The sequence below is a fragment of the Marmota monax genome, unplaced genomic scaffold (assembly GCF_021218885.2).
Source record: "Marmota monax isolate L192 unplaced genomic scaffold, Marmota_monax_Labrador192_F-V1.1 WCK01_AAM20220418_F8-fsc00012, whole genome shotgun sequence".
NCBI lineage: Eukaryota > Metazoa > Chordata > Mammalia > Rodentia > Sciuridae > Marmota > Marmota monax.
In genome coordinates this window covers 3,420,953-3,441,014 of record NW_026695227.1, presented here as the reverse complement: position 1 = coordinate 3,441,014, position 20,062 = coordinate 3,420,953, and the positions used below count along the sequence as shown (strand labels likewise).

At 37.4% G+C, this 20,062-nt stretch overlaps 2 protein-coding genes across 2 annotated transcripts; one reads left to right on the top strand and one right to left on the bottom strand.

Annotated features, from left to right (window-relative positions):
* Nucleotides 1–466: 466 nt before the first annotated feature.
* Nucleotides 467–15,104, top strand: Art4 (ADP-ribosyltransferase 4 (inactive) (Dombrock blood group)). The gene is made up of 3 exons (XM_046436276.2): nt 467–874; nt 2,596–3,304; nt 12,663–15,104. Exons 1-3 carry the CDS (start codon nt 701–703, stop codon nt 12,776–12,778), a joined length of 999 nt encoding a protein of 332 aa, XP_046292232.1. The 5' UTR covers nt 467–700; the 3' UTR covers nt 12,779–15,104.
* Nucleotides 15,105–16,102: 998 nt separating this feature from the next.
* Nucleotides 16,103–17,223, bottom strand: CUNH12orf60 (chromosome unknown C12orf60 homolog). Its single transcript, XM_046435991.2, has one exon. The coding sequence runs from the start codon at nt 17,221–17,223 to the stop codon at nt 16,498–16,500; it is 726 nt and encodes a 241-aa protein (XP_046291947.1). The 3' UTR covers nt 16,103–16,497.
* Nucleotides 17,224–20,062: the final 2,839 nt, after the last annotated feature.

Genomic DNA, 20,062 nt, shown 5'->3' with positions numbered 1-20,062 from the left:
CAGCTAGACACAGGCAGTTTTCTGACTATCATTAGGATTCACTGTAGATTGAAATAGAGTTAATTGAAGACCTGATGTTTTTAGAAGAAAAAACAGGAAAAGCTATGGACCCAAAAATCTACAATCTCTGGATTGGGGTGTTTCAGTGTACCGAAGAAAAGCTGTGAAAAGAGCCTTCTTTGTGACAATAACCCAAAAGGCATCCCAGGCAGGGTCTATCAGCAGCAGCAGATGAGCCTGACAGAGGCCCACCTTGTATGGCTGGGCCCAGCCACCCTGCACATGCCTATCTTGTTATTCACAATGGGAGCCTGGGACTCAAGATAATGCTATTTGGCCCCACACTCAGTACAAAGAATGCCTTTTCCTGCTCTTCTGGGAAATTTGAGGCAGAACTGCAGAACCTGACCCTTAACATGTCTTTGGCATTCCCCTGAATACAGAGTAAATTAGGGATTTTTTTTTTTTTTTAATGAAACTAACTTGAGTTCACTGGAAACCCTTATTTGGCACATACATCTGGCTGTTTCACAGAAATTTCAACTTTGCAAAAAAACGCTGGAATTGATTTCTCGTCACAGGAAAGCTGTTAGTTGTTGTTGATCAACAGAAGTCTTAACACAGACAGGAGCAGAGAAGTTTCCTGTTGAGACTTATTCAAAGAAAACCCCAAAGGAGAACTCTGAGAACTCATTTGGGGATGAAGCTGCCAGTGCAAAAGGGTACTATTTACATACATCTACTGATCAACAGATGCAAGTGGATTTTTCTCCGGACTCCTGTGGCTCGTGGGATGGGGATCTGGCTCCAAGGAGTGCAGCTGCCACTCCTGCTGCTGCTCTGTGGTCTGCAGACACACACCGGGAGTGCTGAGGTATGGAGCAATTGAGGAGGTGACCTTTCTAAGGTCAGTGTTCCAATAGGATATTCACCTAGAGGCAAACTCTAAATGACCCAAACCTTGGGCACTTGGGATCTAATTTCATACAGACATTTTAGCAAATGATGATAGTGAAGACTATTGAAAATAATTATTAAAAATTAAAAATTCCTTATTGTTGATAAGTTGGGCATTATGGAAGCTAGTATCATGGAGTTACTTCTTAATTCTCCACCATAATTAAAATACTGCTTCCATAGGACAAATAATGCAAAACCAACCAAATCTTTATGGGTTTAAACTGTATCCTATAGACCAACTTATTTATAAGTGTTCTAACTTGAAGATCTATATGTTGAAAATAACCTCATGTTAAAAGATGACAGAGTATATATTTGAAATCTACTTTTGAAATTTATCAGATCTGACAGAACATGATACTATTGGTTTGGCTTGGCTTGGCTTGGCTTAAATAGATTCTGTAAATTTATTTGGAAATCTGCTCTAAAGAGTTATCGGTTAAAATCATTTAACCAGTCTGAAAATTGTGTTCTAGTTTATACAACTAGAACATAAATCACATAGTAAAGGTACCAAATGATATGTTTTTGAGTTCCAGTCCCAACAGCCTTGACATCAGGTAGAGTCTTCCAATAAGTAGTATTTATTAGAAAAGCATCATGGCTTTGCAAAGAAAGAAGCATCTATTTAAATTTTGATAATTCACACAGGACCCTAAATTATAAACTAATGATATTTAATGAACCTCCATTCAAATCTCTAACTTCAGTTCGCATACACTAGATGTCAATAAGCTTAATGTTCAATTGGCTACCCATTAAAAAAGAAAGCCTTTTCCCACTCCTGGAGTGGGAAATAGGAGAGACAAACTACTTCACTGTCAACATTAGGAAGAATAACTGGGAACACACAGTTGGGCTCTGCTCCCCTTCCTCCTATTGAGAATGAGTTAGTCTGATAGCAAAGGGCATGAGTTCTGTCCTCCTCCATGACAAGAATCTTACCTGGGAGGCCTCGGTCCACTACTGCCTGTAACTGAGAGGACAAGCCTGAATCCTTTTTGAATTTATTCTTCAGAAGAAGCCCACTTGCCATCACACCTACAGATGTGTGCTTCCACATGGACTTATTCAGTAAAAAGAAAGATAATTTGGCCTTGATTATTTTTACCTCATTTTTTTTTCAGAATCCGGGTAATAACAGGGTTGTTATTACTGGACTGTCCCATAGAGAAATCAACATCACTCATCACTTAAGACTTTTATTCAATAAAATTCAAAGATTTAATATAGGTTTAGGCATTCATAAAAGAGATGTTCCTTATAACATGCATTAAAGAATACAAAGGGGTGAGGAGAGGAGAGGAAACAGAAAGTATAATGAAACGATAAGGTTGAATAATTTTTCTTCCAAGTATTCAGCATGCAAAAACACTATGGTTTCAGTTCTACAAAAAGGGTTATTTCCTCCCAGTGAATTTTTTCACCTTTCAATAATATTTATGAAACCAAATTCAATTGTTGGCACAGGTCACTGGCATAGAAATGATGTAGGGATCATTACACTGGATGCATTATAATGATATTGAATAAAATTTATTTCAGCAAATATTGGTTTTGAGAAGATTTGGCTTTACAAAGTATAGTAAATCTGATTTGAATAATTAAAATCAAGGTGTTTTTTTACATTTATAGGTTGCAGCTGAAATTGCCTTTGATTTGGCGCCAGATTCCTTTGATGATCAGTACCAAGGCTGTAGCGAACAGGTCATGAAGGAGCTAAATCAAGGAGATTATTTCAGAAAGGAACTAGATACCCATAAGAATTACTCCAAGGTGTGGCACAAAGCCCACTTAACCTGGCTGAACCAAGCAAAAGATCTCCCCAAGGACATGACAACAACACATGCTGTGGCTCTCCTGGTTTACACATTGAATAACAATATGCGCTCTGACTTTTCTAATGCCATGGCCACTGCTGCCAGGTCTCCTCAGCAGTATAGACATTCATTCCATTTCAAATACCTACACTACTACCTGACCTCAGCAATCCAGCTGCTGAGGAAAGAGATCCTTGTGAAGAATGGTACCTTGTGTTATGTGGTGCATCATAGCATGAAGGAGGTCAACTTCAAAGCCCACATAGGTGCCACCATTCGATTTGGCCAATTCATTTCCATCCCCTTCCCGAAAGAAGAGACACAGAAGTTTGGGAGTCAAACGCTGTTTACCATATTTACCTGCATGGGTGTACCTGTACAAGACTTCTCCCTCAAGAAGGAAGTCCTAATCCCTCCATATGAATTTTTTGAAGTGGTAAATACCAGCTACCATCCAAAAGGAAATTGGTTGCAATTGCGGTCTGCTGGAAACCTGAGCACATATAACTGCCAGCTGCTTAAAGGTAATCTTGATTGAAATTGAACCCACTCTTGTTAGAATCCTAGAACACTTTTTTAAGATAAAAGTTATTTTTTATTCTGAGTAAGCTTGATGGGGAGCTCAAAACATGGAAATTGGTCTTCAGAAATGGTGGAACTGACTGATTAGAGAAAGGCTGCTTTGTAGTTGGTACCTCCAACCCTGACCCCCCGCCTCTTTTCTCTTCAACTACCTCTAAAAAAAAAAAAGAATTGATGCAATAGCACTACATTAGGTACCTCATCCCATGAGGGACATATTCCAAGAGCCCCAGTGGATGCCTAAAAACCAAAGATAGTACCAAACCCTCTTTACTATGTTCTTCTCTATACAACATACTTATGATAAAATTCAACTTATAAATTAGGCACAGTAAGAGATTAACAACAATAACTAATAAGAGAATAGGAAGATTATAATAATATATAATAAAAGTTTGTGCACATATGCTTGTTCTCTCTCTCTGAGAGAAATATTTCAAAATATCTTATTGAACTGTACTCACCCTTCTTGTGATGATGCTAGATGATACAGTGCCTATGTGATAAGATGAAGTGAAGTAAATGATGTGGTCACCCATTAATCACTAATTACTGTGGAAATGCTGGACAGAGGGATGATTCACATCCTATCAGGGTTAGAGTAAGATAGTACAAGATTTCACCACACTCTTCAGAAGGGAACACAATTCAAAACTTAAAAATTTTTATCTCTGGAATTTTCCACATAAGATTTTCTGACCATGGTTGACTGAGAAAAAAATCACACAAAGCAAAACACACACACACACACACACACACACACACATAAGGGGAAATTACTTAAATATGTGGAAAATTCTAGACAGAGTAAAACTTGACTGGGAAAGTTAGCATATAAATTATAGCATTTTTATCTTCTCAAGTTTTTGTGTTTGTTTGTTTTGGTTTTGTCATGGTCATTATAAGGATAAGATGTTCTAAAGCTAGGGCAGGAAGTAAAATTTACTCACTGATACTCCCTATATGACATTCTCTATTGTGAGTGGAGACCCTGACAATGGATAAAGCAACATAATTAGCCTGAGAGGATTTTTAGTTTGAGAAAATGAAACATGAACAAAATTATACACTTGGAAATACTACGTGATGCACAAGATGTTGAGCAAAGGATTGTGGCTGCTCCATACCAGGAGGTCTCTGGGAAAACTGAGGAAGGTTTCCCAACAGAGGACCACATGGGACTCACAGTGGAAATGGTGGTTTTCAATGAAAGAAAAGAAATATCATTTCAAGTAGAGAACAGCATATGCCAAATCCCAGGGATTTCAGACAGCCCAGTGTCTTTAGGGACTCTCTGAAATTCCGGGTGGCTAGGGTGTAGGATGTGTAGGATAGAGGAGGCAGGCAGGAAAAAGGGAAAGGAAGTTTACTAGACAGGAGAGTTCTGACTGGGCCTGATTGTACAGGGCCTTGTAATCAATGCCACAGACTCTTAAAACATCATGCTTTAGGTAATAAGAAGTCACTAGAAGCCTTAAAGAAGTGGAACATCAATAGATCAATATTTCAGGAAGATCTGTGATGAGGTTATAAAACATGACCCAAAGCAAGAGAAATTAGAGCTATTACAATACAAAAAAAAAAAATAGTTAAGCTCTTGTAGAAAAACGTGGCTGAATTCATTCACACTCATAATTAATGGCAACCCAACTGCAGAATCTGCCTTTGAAATATTCTCTCAAATCTCTCTCAACTCCATCATTATTGTTACTGTTTATAATTTCAGCTCAGAATTTCTCAACAACTTAAGGCCATAGTGTTGCAAAGCCTTTAGAAAGGCATCCACACCAAGGTCTAGAGCCTGCTCACTCTGGCTTATCTCTATCTATAAACACAGACCAGGGAGAGGCAAACTGCCAATACTTTTATCTCCTCTCTTCTCTCCTTGGCAGCATCAGCAATACCAATGAAATAAGTATCTACCCCACAAACCCAAGAGACTAGTGCTTGCAGAGGATGAAAACCTACAGGAGAATATGAAGAAAACAGTGAGACCTTGATAATAAATGAGAACATTCATAGTCAGTTTTGATGATTCTTTGGAACTGTACCCATGTAGAAAACCACTACATTTTTTCTTATTGTGAATTTGGTACATATAATTTTTCTACTAGGATAATGAGCACAGCAATATATTCATTTGAAAAAAAAATCATAGAATATTGATGTGAGAAGTGCGAAACTGAGGGAGAGGGGTATATAACAGAAATTATAACTCATGTACTACCATTGTATACATCTCAAAGAAAAATATTTCAGAACCACTACCTCAACACCCACCCCAAAAATAATGGTCTTTGTTTTTCTGTGGTGAAACTACCCAGGCTTAGCTGGGGTAGCCATATATATTACTAGATTATTTCTTGAGTAGATACTTGAAATCAAAAAACTCACACTTAGGGAATCAGAAATCTTATATTATTCCACAAACTCTGTGTGGGCAGGATGTTAACTACATAGATATTTAAGAGCTAGGCATGGAATCCAGGCAGTTTGACCCCAAATCCACCATGTCTGAATGCATACTCACCTATACCACTTATTAACTCTGTATTTTTCTCAAGGTGCTTAAACTTTAAGTTATTTTCATCTACATAATGAGCATTATCACAGAACTTTTGTGAAAACAAAATAAAATAAAATGCTAAACTATTTAAAATGCATTTCCTAGTACATAATGAATACTAAATTAGTGTTAGCTATTAACTTTAGTCCTCCAGCACAGAGAGGTTATCAACCTATTTTTATTGAATAAATGAATGAGTAATGATGAATGAATGAAGCATTCTCTTTCATGTCTCTGAGCAAACTGGGTCTTGTGTGAAATGGCCATATAACTCAATTGATTAAAAACAATTTCAATATTTGAAGACATAAAGAAGAAAAATACCAGAGAGTGGGGAACTTTAGTCAGTGTGAATGATCTGTAATGTGATCATTTAGAAAGTAAGCAACCATAAATAAATTTTCCTAGAAATTCATTAGTTAGAAACTTGTACAATCTTGGGAAGAGAACTTGTAAATGGCTGAATAAAAGTATCCCTGGCACCAGGGCATGTGGCTCATGGCTAGAATCCCAGTTACTCAGGAGATTGAGACAGTAGGAGCTTAAGTTCAAGGCCAGCCTGGACAATTTAGCAAGACCTTGAGGAAGGAAGGAAGGAAGGAAGGAAGGAAGGAAGGAAGGGAGGGAGGGAGGAAGGAAGGGCTTGGGGTGTAGCTCAGTGGTAGAATGGCTCTGGCTTCAATCCCTGTACCAAGAAAAAGAAAAAAATTACTACAAGCATATAAACTGGGGAGGGAAAAGACAGAACAGAGGCATCACATAATCAGTAAAGAGCTGAGACTGCCATGTCTTCCCAGCCACCACAGCTGTAATGCTCTAGGATAGAATGAAAGAGGGAGAGGAAAAAGCCCCCATGACAGTGAGGACTTGACTTCTTTGAACCTTGACTCGGACAGAAGGTTGTAGAAAAATCTGGCCCATCCACTTTTTCCATCTTACCTACCCAAGCCTCATTTGCCATTGGCTGGTTTTTAGCATAATCACTTTACTTGAGGACAAAAAGACTGTATAGTTTTTAATTAATCACAATAATATCCACTTATCTGTATGGATTTAAAAAAAAAAGATTTTCAGTTGTCCCTGCTGTGTTTTTTCTCAATCAGTAATCTCAGGACCATCTGAAATGGTCCTTAAGTCATTTCTGTTATTTGATAATATTCTACTTACCCCACCTTCCTGGAGCAGTATTGATTGATCCATATATGAACCCAGCAGGAGGGAGGTGATGTTTCTTCCTTATCTGAGGGTCCTTCTCTGGGAGAGAGTAAAGTCAGTGGACTCCACCTGGACCTGATGGTCTAGATTGCTGCTATTGACCCCTTCACTTCTCCCACTAACTCCAGCCTTCAGAATTCACAGGTGCTGTTCGGAAGCACTGGAATCTAATTCCTCAGAAGAATTCTCTCAGGAGGCTGTTTCTCATTCTTTCAGGTTTATGTTTTGGTCATTCTGTTTTGTTTTCACCAGCAAAATCCATAAACTATTGTATGTTCTGTTTTGGTTTAGATATGAGGTGTCCCCCCGCCCCAAGCTCAAATATGAGACAATGTAAGAATGTTGAAGTGAAATGATTGGGTTATGAGAGCCTTAACCTAATCTGTGGATTAATCCAATGATATGGATTAACTGGGTGGTAACATAAACCTGTAAGGCATGGCTGAAGGAGATAAGACAGTGCGAGTTTGGAGTTTAACACACTCTCTCTCTCTCTCTCTCTCTCTCTCTCTCTCTCTCTCTCTCTCTCTCTCTCCTTCCTTGTTGCTACTGTTCTGAGCTACTTTCCTCTACCACACCCTTCCACCACGATGTTCTGTTGCATCTTGGGCCTAGAGCTGTGGAGTCAGCCAACCATGAACTGAACCTCTGAAACCATGAGTCAAAATAAACTTCTCCTTCTCTATGTTGTTCTTGTCAGGTATTTTGGTCACAGTGATAGAAGGCTGACTAAAACACGTCCCCCAAAGCCCTAATAAGCCAGTGAATTATGTTTCCTCTCTTGTTCCCCTTAATTAGAAAGACATAATACTTGAAAGCCAGCATGAAGATGTTCAAAATTAACCAGCCAGGATACTGTATGCAACTCCCCCAATGGATAGAGAAGTATGCTAAAGAGCATAGCTTCCCTGTCCTTGAGTTTATGTCAGACTTGGTCTTGTGCACTTGCAATTCAAGTTCGAAGAGTTCCCAGGAATCTGCTATCTTCAGAGAGTCATGAGGTCAAACTGATGGCATAATACATTCAAGGGAGCAAATGTGCCAAAGAAAAATTGTTTTAGTCATTCTAAACTAACAGCTTTGCCCTGTAATTCTTTCATCACCCTTCAAAGGACCTATACCGGTTACCATAGAAACATGGTTTAGTGCTTATGGGGAGACTCAAAATATGTTAACAGAATGTTAATTAGTTATTTGCCCTTAAATACTGCTTCTTTCAGCAACATAATCTGTGCCAAAAATCCGTAGACATATAAATACATGCTCTGTTCTGTATCATTGGATTCACAAAGGAGGGATTTATTTGTTAAAATGGTTCACATAATCAAAATTCTTAACATGTTTTGAAACAAATATAGCCAATTGTTTGTAGTACCCTAGTTTTACATGTAAATGTTGCCAGTTACTAGCAATGATAACATGGGCAAGTGGCTTCATCTCTCTATTCCTCTGGTTTTTTACATGTAAAATAAGAATTTTTGAAATCGACCTATAAAATGAGGAGAAAACAAATTAATATATGTAAAAGTTCTAAGAATAGCATCTGATGGTCAATATTTTAGCTACTGTTAGTTTTTTTATTATTTATTTGGTTAACGTACTATTGTTTTAGTGTCTTCTTCTACTCTGGGCTTCAGTTATCTTTCTTTCCCTGTTTGTGACATCACACTGACCTTGAAGTAGACTGTCTCAGATGAATGGATGCAAAAACAAGCAGTGAATGAATCTGGAGACCACATGGCATTATAAAAAGTAGATAGATAGGAGCCAGAAAGATCTGGGTATATGTTAGTAGCTTTGTGGTATTATGTAAATGACTTGACCCCTGAGCCGGTTTCTTCATTTATAAACTAGAAGCTGTGCTTGCTTTGTGGGAACATTGTGACTGCACTTGGTGCCCGCCCATCCTCTCAAACACAACTGAGAAACTGCAGAAAGTATTTTGCATATAGAAGTGGGATAATGGCTCAAAGCACCAATGTCTGCTTCAGGGAGATTGGCAGTTGAGAATAGAAATAAAAGAGACAGAAGGAATAAAGTTTACTACTTTTTGAGCATCCACTTTTTGCTAGATGGTATTCTGAAAGATTTGCACTCATTACTCTGCATTTTGACATAGAAAGGCAATAGATAACATGTACCTCAAACACCAGATTAATTCAATACACTACATGTCGATTTTACCTTTTTACACTTTTAGAGTTCAAATATTTACTTCTGAAGCATCTGACATAATTCAGATTCAGAGTTCATAAAATCAAAGTTATGATTACCATGCATTTTCCTCAGATTCTATACCCCAAGGTAGAAGTGACCGAAATTAGATTATCATACACCAATAAAATGATACTTTCACAGCAATTTAGCTTACAAAACACTTTCACACATAATATCTGTTTAATTCTCACAACCACCTGTAAGTTGAGCTATTAACCCCACTCTCCAGATGTGAATACTGAGGTTCAGAAAGGTTCAAGTGGCTTGTGTAAAATTATCCATGTAATTTACAAATGGCAAATATAAGACCCTTTTCCATGTTTTCTCACAATAATTCCAAGACAATTTTCTCTATAGATTTGTTTCAAGAGATTCATTTGTCCTTCTAAAATCTTTCTTAAATTTTATTGAGAAACTGTTAGTATCAAGTCTATGGACTTTGACTGTTTACGTGATAACTCAGTTCACACACACACATAAATGTAAAAATATACATTTTTATATGACAACAGTTATCCTTTTTGTATGCAGTGTAATGCTAGTGCTTTCTATTCTAACCTATTTTATTACACTATTAACATTAATCATTGTGACCTCCTAAAATGATATCATAATTTATTCATGGATCACAACTGCCAATTTGAAAAATATCGTAACAGGGTAATGAGGGCAAAAAAGCTTTGACTAGTAGTCTAGTAAAAAATGAAAGATAAATACAAAAGTAAAAATAATGTGCACTATCCTCAAATAAAATATTTTTAGATTGTAATTTATTTAATCAGATATTTTACATGTATTCTTTCAAATATAGTATTCATGTAAAAAATAATGTGAGATAAAATAGCCATAATAGAGGTAGAGAAAAGTATCAAGAGAGTTAGGAAGGAAAACTTAACTTTAACCTGAGAGAAATATTTTTAAAAAGATAATTTAATATCCTAATTATTATATAATTATAATAGTCGGTTATAATAGTCGGTTTTCCATTATTGTAACAAAATGTCAGTGAAAAACAATGTGTAAGGAAGAGAGGTTTATTCTGGCTGACAGTTTCAGAGGTTTCAATCTATGGTTAGTGGTTTTGAACCTGTGACAAGTCAGCATGATGTGGTAGGTGGGATGTGGTAGAGTAAAACCATTCACCTCATGGTCCTCAAGAAGTAAAAGAAAGAAGAAGGAAGGTGCTGGAGTCCCAAAATCCCCTTCAAAATCACACCACCCATGACCTAATTTCCTCACTAGGCCCCACTTACTAAAGGTCTCACCACCTCCCAGTACTCCACAGGATGGTGACCAGGCCTTTAACATGTGAGCCTTTGGGGAACACTTATCCAGCAGGATTAAAAGTTGTTTTTGGGGGGCTGAAAATATAGCTCAGTCTCATGTGAGACATGCACAAAGCCCTGTGTTTAATCCCTAGCACCACAAAAACAAAAACAAAAAGTTGGTTTTTGAAGGATGAATATAATTAAAGAGTAATATCTGTATGTTTGTGTCTTATTTGAACATCATAAGAGCAGTTATAATTCATTCATTCATTCAATCAGTATTTATTAAGCACTTACTATGCGCTAGGCACTATTCTAGGTCTAGGGAACAAAATAGGCAAAAATTCCTGCCCTTAGGGAATTTACATTCTAGTGTGATTATCCAGACAATAAACAAAATAAGTAAATATGTATTATATTAGTAAGTGGTCTGTGGTACAGAGAGAAACAAAGCACAGCAAGGGAGCAGGCAATTCCCTTGCTGTGGGAGAGAGTCACAATATTCAACTGAGTCATTTGCAAAAGCTTCACAGAGAAGGTGACACCCAAAGATTGAAATGAGAGACCTAGTCATATGAATATCTCAGGAAAGCAACATTTCAGGAGAGGAAACAGGAGGTGCAAAGGTCCTGTTATAGCTTAGATATTAGGTGCCCCCCAAAAGCTCATGTGTGAGACAATGTAAGAAATTTTATAAGAGAAATGATTGGGTTGTGAGAGCCTTAACCCAGTCAAGGAAGTAATCCGCTGACAGGGATCAACTGAGTGGTAACTGAGGCTATTATGATGCAGCTGGAGGAGGTGGGCACTGGGAGCATACCTTTGGGATATATATTTGGTGAGCTGAGCTTAGGCTCTCTCTCTACTTCCTGAATGCCATGCTCTCAGCTGCTTTCCTCCACCACAGTCTTCTGCCATGATGTTCTGCCTCACTCAATCCCTGTGGAATGGAGTGAGCCTTCTATAAACTGAAACTTCTGAAACCATGAGCCCCCAAATAAACTTTTTCTCCACTACTTGTTCTTGCCAGGTCCTTTGGTCACAGCAGCAAAAAAGTTGATTAAAACAGGCCCTAAGTCAGGAGCAATGACAAGAAAGCCATTATATGGAAGTGAACGAGAGCAGAGCAAATAACCGAGAGTAAAGACAGAGGGATAACCTGGGGCCTTGACAGCAGCTGTTAAAACCTCACACAAGCCCGGCATGGTGGCTCATGTCTATAATCCCAGTTGGCTCTTGAGTTCAAAGCCAGCCTCAGCAAAAGTGAGGTGCTAAGCGACTTAGTGAGACCCTGTCTCTAAATAAAATACAAGACAGGGCTGGGGATATGGCTCAGTGGTCAAGTGCCCCTGAGTTCAATCTGCGATACCAACCCCCCCCCCCCAAAAAAAAAGACTTAACACAAATTTAAATCACAATTTAAAGCCAATAGACTGGATAAGCTCTCTCCATGGATGTGTACAAATAAAGGAGAGAAGATATCCAAGGACTGAACCTCAGCACACTACAAATTAAAAGTTCAAAATGAGAAGAAATAAGCAAAGAAACCTACGAGGAATAGCAGCCAGTGAGAAAGGAGAAAATCAATAGAATTATTGTCTCAGGAACAAAGTGAAGAGTAAGAATTGAGGAGGAGGGAGTGGTTAACTATGATCAGTGTGGCTTACAGTCAGATACAATGAGGACTGAGAATCTAAGCTCCAGGAAAGTCAATGGACGATCTCTTAAATCAGACTTTCTATCCCCAACTGGCTGGGTAACCTGAAGTCAACCTCTTTACCTCTTGACACCTGTTTTACCATCTGCAAAATAAATAGGTTGAATTCTCTGAGTTAGAAAAATCTGAGAGAATACTTTTTGAAAAATTAGCTCACTTCAAACATTTTTATTAGAAATTTTTATGTTAATGATTCAAAAAAATAATGAATCAAAGGAAATATGAACTAGTTTGTTGCTGTTGATTTTAGAAAAAAAAATCCTGCTACCTAACCCATCTCTAATTTCCATTTTGTTTGTTTGTTTGTTTTTTTACAGATTCCAGCAAGAAGTGCATCCCTGCTCCTATAGTTATTGCTTCTCTCTCCTTTTTGGCCAGTGTTATCATCTCTTCCAAAAGCAGAGTGCAAGGGAATCCTGAGGCTCTTTTTTAAATGTACATATGTAAATGAAAACTTGTGTTGGTTTTTGCTAATAATGGGAAGTTGTTTACTGGAAAGGATGATTCTGTGATGCTTCCGCTGAAACCAGAGCATGGTCTTCTCTTGGCTAGTTCTGTTTTGCCTTCCCCATACCCATTTGCCTTTCCCATTCAGAGCACCCTGCATACCCCTGGGGAATCACTCTGCCCACCTTTCATTTGATACACAGCTGTTTCGGATCACTGCCTATCAGTTGGCCTATCACTCAGATCTTAGCCATTTCAGCATATTTCTTCATGAAAACAGAAGTTTATGTTGGACTAGAAAATAGCCCAGGGATAGCTTATGAGGTATATCAGGGTACTTTTTAGACACTTGTTTTGGGAGTAGGAGAGGGACCTCTATTTTGAATGGAGTAAGTATGAGCTTAAAGATGCTAGAAGTTATCTTACCACCAAAGAGGGGACCCCCAACTCCCTGAGAAAGCAGCTAACACAATTAAGGAAGAGCTGAGAAATGAAAAGAAAGTGAGACCAAATTAGAATGTATGACCCTCTAGATTCATCTGGGTCTGAAGCTGAGTACCGAAAGTTTTTTCTTCACATTAAATCCATTAGTTATATTTTGCTTACATAATTTGAATTACGTAGTCTATCTCAAACCATTGAAAGAATTCTGATGAATACAGGTTCCCTGCACTTTTTTAAAATTTAATGATCCTAAATAGGAACAACTCAAAGAAGACTGAGTTATGAAGCAAAGAACAAACTCATCATCAAATGGAAAAGCTTTGAGCCCCAGAGACCTAACCAAAGTGTGAATTTTCTTCAGAGATTTTCATCAGAATTCAAGATCAAACTATTTTGGTCTCATATGGGAAGAAACACAGAATCCTGAGCAATAAAAGAGAAAGGTAATGAAATATGTTAGTGAAATGTCATTCATTGCCAGTTAACAGGGTGGTAGATACAAGCTCCTAAAGTACTTACCAAAAAAAAAAAAAAAAAGTTAAAAGTTAAATTCATGTTAATTTAAGACTTCACATAAAAGCACATTTATTAGGAAAACATGAGGATATGTGTGGAGGTAAAAGAGAGAATATGAGAGAAGAAATCGATTCTCATGCAAGTACCAAAGATATATGTTTCATTATGTACGAACTACAAGATGCAAAGTCTAAAGCTGGAAATGTTCACCAAACCTTCCCTCAGGTAGTAATCAGTTTAGATGGGGACATGGGTGATTGTTTCACCTGAGCTCCAAAGACCCTAGTGTTGGGTCAAATGGAGTAAAGTGAGGGCTAGCACTGTTATGGTTTGAATATGAGGTGTCCCCTGGAAGTTCATGTGTGGGACAAGCCAGGACATTCAGAGGTGAGACAATTGGATTTGGATTATGAGGGCTGGAACCTCATCAGTAGGCTACTCCATTTGATGGCTTAATAATTTGAACAGATTAAAGTTACCCTAAAGCATTTATCTCCATGAGAAATCACAGTTTTCTAAGTAAGATCATTCTCTTAAATCAGTGACTCCTGAAGTGGCAACTATGAAGTGGGAAAAAATTGTCACAGGTTATTACAGGACTTGTTTTTTCTATTTTCCCTTATTTTATAGGAAATGGTCATGGGCTTTGTTTTGTTTTCTTTTGGTGCATTTCATCCTTTCCTCTCCACTTACACTTCATTTGGTTAGGCCAGAGAAAGAATTAGGGCCAGGCATAACACTGAAACTAGTGAGTCTTCACTTTATTCTTCAAAACCCTATGGACTTTAGAAAAGTTAGAGGAACCCAAAACCAAAGTATTTGAGAGAAATGTTACATGACAGCATTCAGTTTGAGAACAGTACAACTTCCCCCCAACAACCCCACAAGCTCGGAAGCAGACACAGACAGGAAGCCAGCAGAGTGGGCAGGATGATGGTAGGGCCCAGCAGTGGGGAAGTGTCTGAGAAGCACTGTGAGTGACTGCCAGCCTCACAGGAGCCACCAGTACCTAAAAACCACCCATGTTTATTAAAGTGAGCACCACCCACCGATGTTGAGAGCCACACAGCCAAAGGGGCCCCAGCAAATTTCCAGCTGCCAGCTGATTGGCTCCTCTGCAGTGATGCTCATTGGGCTGTTTCCCCGCCCTTTCAGACCACGGAGCTGCTCATTGGGGGACTCTTTTGGCTCCGCCCATGCGACCCAGCCAATTGGCCTGAAGAGCAGGAGGAGTGGGGGGGTTGAGAGGCTTGTGGGAAGCCGGTGGTGGCAGTTGGGCCCTGAGGGAATTCCTGAAGAGCTCCTGTGGTGCTGAGTGTGTTCTAAAAATAAAGTTCGTTTCTGCTTGATAAGTGGCTCATGAATTGTGCCTAGCCAGACTGCAGCACACCTCTATTATCTAGTGGCTGCCATTCCAGTTGGCATCTAAGGACTTCCCTTGAGTTATCACCAGTCATTCAGCTAAAAGGCTCTGCCCCAGGACTTTTTTAGTCTTTGTCCCATTCATTTCCACATGGTTCCCCTCTACTCTTGTAACATTTTGGGAGGCACAATCCTAAAACCAAAAGGAAGGAAGGTGAAATCCTGGACACATATAGTACAGAACAAGTAGCAAAGTAAGAGACCCACCTCCACCTCCTATTTATATAAAGTGTGATGTTGCTGCTGCTGCTGCTTTTGTTTTTGAAGGTGGGGTAATGAATGAGTTCAAGATTCTCCTCAAAATGAAACAATCATTAGTAGATAGCAATTGCAAATGAATAAGCTTTTAGCATTGCTACTCAGTGAAAATGCTGAGTATTGAAATTTTATCCTTTTTCCAGAGCCTCTATTGCTCTGAAATGGTTAACATCCACTTCTGAAAAATATTATGAAGTCCTGTTTATTTGCAGATGGCAGAGGGATTCTTAATTTAAATTGTAAGTGGTAATTACAATAGTGGCCTTGATTTGGAGTTTTCATTACCACTTGTTCTAAGCAAAGTTTCTATTATATATCATGTGAAATAATAGCTCCAAGGGCGATCTTGAGAGTATACATTCACAATGCATGAGAGTCAAAGACTTCATTATTGGCAAATAGACTTTCCTAACTCCTGTTCTAAACAAGCACATCTCAGAAATCCTGCTCCTACAAGTGTAATGGTCTTTTCTTTGTGAAAGGTTAGAGTACCTCCATTTTCAACTTCTAGTATCTCCTAATCCTAAAACCTCAGTAGGAGACAGATGAGAACAAATTATCTGCTCTGATCTTATTCATATAAGAATTATCATTGTTCTTATTTAGTTCTGAATAAATCATATTTATTTAGTAACTTAGAATAGTCAAAACACTGAAAGTTGGCATGAGTAACAAAAATGGAGGCAAATTATGTTCCCCCCAGGCCTGAACTAATGACAATATTTACGTTTACCTGAACTTCATAGTACAGTAACTGGAAATAGACTTGCCAAATGTGGAAATTAGTTTTGTTGTTTTAATTATGCTTCAAGATGAAATATCCTCAACTATGTTTCTATGTTTTTTCAATAACACATACTCCTTAGTGAATGCCATTTCAAGTAGGCTTTCTTCGACTATCCATTTTCATTTTCATGAAGCAAAACTACAGATGACTACTTTCTGCACTTATGGTCTAATGACCTTCATATGTCTGGTATCAAAGGGTCTTAGAAAGTACTATAAAAAATCATGGAATCTGAATTTATTTTTCTGATGGAAATGAATGCAACTTTTATTGCACCCCTACTTGTCATTCACTTTCTTAAGCATAGAAATATCAGTCTCCAGGGTCTTTATGGATTTTTGGAGAACCTGTATGGTTGGTTCCATAGCCTTGATGATTTGTTCCAGCTGATCGGCTGCTGACTCCATGGGATTGCTGGCATTCTCAGTTTTTAGTGCATCCTGCAACTTCTTCAGGGCATCTGTTGAGATGGATTTGCAACGATCTGGACTCAGGTTTTTCTCAGATGTGGGAGCATCTGATTTCCCTTTGGTGTCTCCTTTACAGAAATCACTTAATTGAAGACTCATGATGGGGAATGCCATCAAGTGTGAAAAAAAAGATTCCAAATTCTCAAGGATGTTACTATGGCTCAGCACAGAGACAATGGTTGGTGTCTGGATATTTTTAAACAGTTCTTTAGCTGAACGTTCCAACTCCAGGTTGATACATTTCTCTGCCATAGAACACATAGTTGTTGCAACCTTCGAATACATAGGTTCCTTTTGCATTTTGTTGTATTTTTCTTCTACTACAGATTGCATCTCCTTAAAACTTTTAAGCATTTCTTCAAAGAAATTCTTAATTGTACTATCTTCTTTCACAACCATCAAGGAGATCTGAGTATTCATATTGTGGTTAAGAAACTCAGTAAATGTGTTTGTGAGGGAAACAAGATCTTGTACATGAAGGAAGAACATTTCAGAAGCTTGAATTAGTCTGTTATTTTCTGAGTTTGAAGACATTTTTCCAACAAAGAAGTTTCAGCACTGCAAATAAAGCAGAATCCAAAGGAAAAGTTAAAGTGGATTTAGCTATCATGAAGACACTGAGCATATAAACATAAACATTAACTTATGTCAGGGACAGGAAAGTTACACAAACTTTAAAACAATAATGATTCTGCACTTAAGTAGAAATAATAAAAAAAAATAATTAAAAGTAGAATAGGAGTGTGTCACTGAATTTATACCATATATATATATATATATATATATATATATATATATATATCAAATATTATGTTCTGGATCTTGAACCTATGGATATGCTGACATGTGGAATAACATTACTCTCCAAAATCTTACCCTCAAAAACTATTCAGTGTCTAGGAGAATGTTGGATACAGCATTAAAAGTTAAAAATTAAAAAGAGGCTCTCATCTTAGTTAAGATAGAATAGACACACTTCATCCAATCTTTCCTGCTCATTACACCTACCAATTATGAAAATCAAACAAGAAGTAAATACCAGAAAATTTGAAAGATAGATAAAGCAGGTAGAAAGTGGATAAAGCAGATAGAAAGTACAGCATTTGAAGAACAACACATTGATGAATTTCTCTGGTTGTTTTGGTTTTGGGTGACTTTGGTTTTGTTTTGTTTTGATTTTTGTGTTCTGCTTTTCCTAAAAACCTGAATAAATTTATATCTCTTAAAAGATTTGCATCTGCAGTTAAACACCTCCCAAAAAAGAAAACTTAGGTCCAGATGGTTTCACTGGTGAATTCAAGCAAAAATTTATAAGAGAATTATTAAGGGGCTGGAGACACATCCCTCAGGGGTACAGTGCCTGCCTGGCATGCATGATGAGTTTTTGGGTTTAATTCTCAGCACTGATTTAAAAACAAGAAAAGAAGAGAAAAGAAAAGGAATTAATAACAATCCTATATAATATATTCCAAAAATAGAAAAAAAAATCTTAACTCATTTTAGCAAGAAAACTACAATGTATCTATCCCTTAAGAATATAAACACAAAAATCCTCAATAAAATATTAGCTAATCCAATGCAATATGTAGAAAGACCAACACATCACAACCAATTTGATATTTATCCCCAAAATAAAAGCCTAGTTTAACATTCAAAAAATCAGACTGAGAAATAGAAGGCTTTTTAAAAAATTCAACATCCATTAATGATTTTAAAAATCTCTCAGCAAACTACAAATATAAAATAAATTTCTCCATCGTAGAGGGCTCTTTTTTTTTTAAATCAAATTTTTATTTTCTTACACAAATTGTTATAGAAAGTTCAATCTTCTAGAAAGACAAAGATAATCTTATTCACTTATATCAGTAGAAAATTTGTAATCCTTATAACCTGACCTAAACTCTCAAATCTACCTGAAAATTCCCTTGCTTTTGTTTAAAAGATAGCTCCAAAGAAATGGAGACTGTGAAGCAATGGACACTTGAAAAAGGTAGTTTCCATTGTTGCACTAATTTAATTCTGTTTATATATATGTGTGTATATATTTTTCCTAGAGAGCTTAGTACACATGCTCTCCTGTCCACTTACAAGAACAGGCCACAGGACACAGTTAACAAACCCAGGACTTGTTAAATCACATGGAGCCACCTCTTTGCGATCTATATTTGGAGGAATCATCCCCCTATTTCCACAACCTGTCTCTAGTGTGATCTATACATCAGAGACTTTCTATTTTCTTGCTGAGTCCACTAAAGTCCGAGCTTAAAGTCCAGAGCAGATTCAGAGGAAGATGTCCTAGTTTGTTCCACAGTAACTTTTCTCACTGAATTGGGAGAGTGGTGCCTGCTGGCCAAACAATACAATTCTGATATTTGCTGTTATGTTTGTCAGACAGTCTAATAAAGTTCTATAGCTGCATTTCTCAGATCAACGAGGATAAAATTTAAGGTTACAAATTGGATATGAGAATACACTGCTCTCATTATACTAAAAACTATGTAATTATAAATCTTGGAAAACAAAGCTTAAAGAACAGATTAAAAATTGATGGAATTTTTTATTACAAAGATTTGGTTTAAGTAATTCTAATAATTTTGCTCTTATATCCTGTGAACTTGTTAACCTTGCTTATTCTAGTAGGTTTTTCACTGAATTCCTTAAATTTTCTGTGTACAAGATTTGCATCTTCTATGAATAGACAGTTTTATTTCCTAAAAAAATAATAATTTCCAAATTTGGCTTCTAAAGAAATAATTTTCTAATGCATTTGGTCATTTTATAAGTGTGGGTGTATATACAGTATATATATGAGTATACAGGATATATGAGTATAGCATATATATGTAATATAATATGTAATATATATACTCATATGACTAAGTATAAATACCTTAAGATTTTTTAATAAGAGCCCTTAGCTCCACCGTCTCCATGGAGCCGAGGGCTCTTATAAAAAAAAAACTATAGCTGAGCTGGGGATATAGTGGTAGAACATTTGCCTAGCATGTGCAAGGTACTGGGTTTAATCCCCAGCACCAGGTTGTTTTTTGAGGGTTTGTTGTTGTTGTTGTTGTTATTTTGCTGCTGTGACTAAAAGACCTAATTAGAACAATTTTAGGGGAGGAAAAGTTTATTTTGAGGCTCATGGTTTCAGAGGTCTCAATCAATAGAAGTCCGGCTCCACTCCTCAGGGCTCAAGGTGAGGCACAACATCATGGTGGAAAACAGTGGAGGGAAGAAACTCACATGAAGATCAGAGAGCAGAAAGAGTGATTCCACTTGCCTGACACAAATATATATCCCAAAGGCAGGCCCCTGATTACCTACCTCTCCCAGCCACACCCTACCTGCCTTTAGTTACCACTCAACTAAT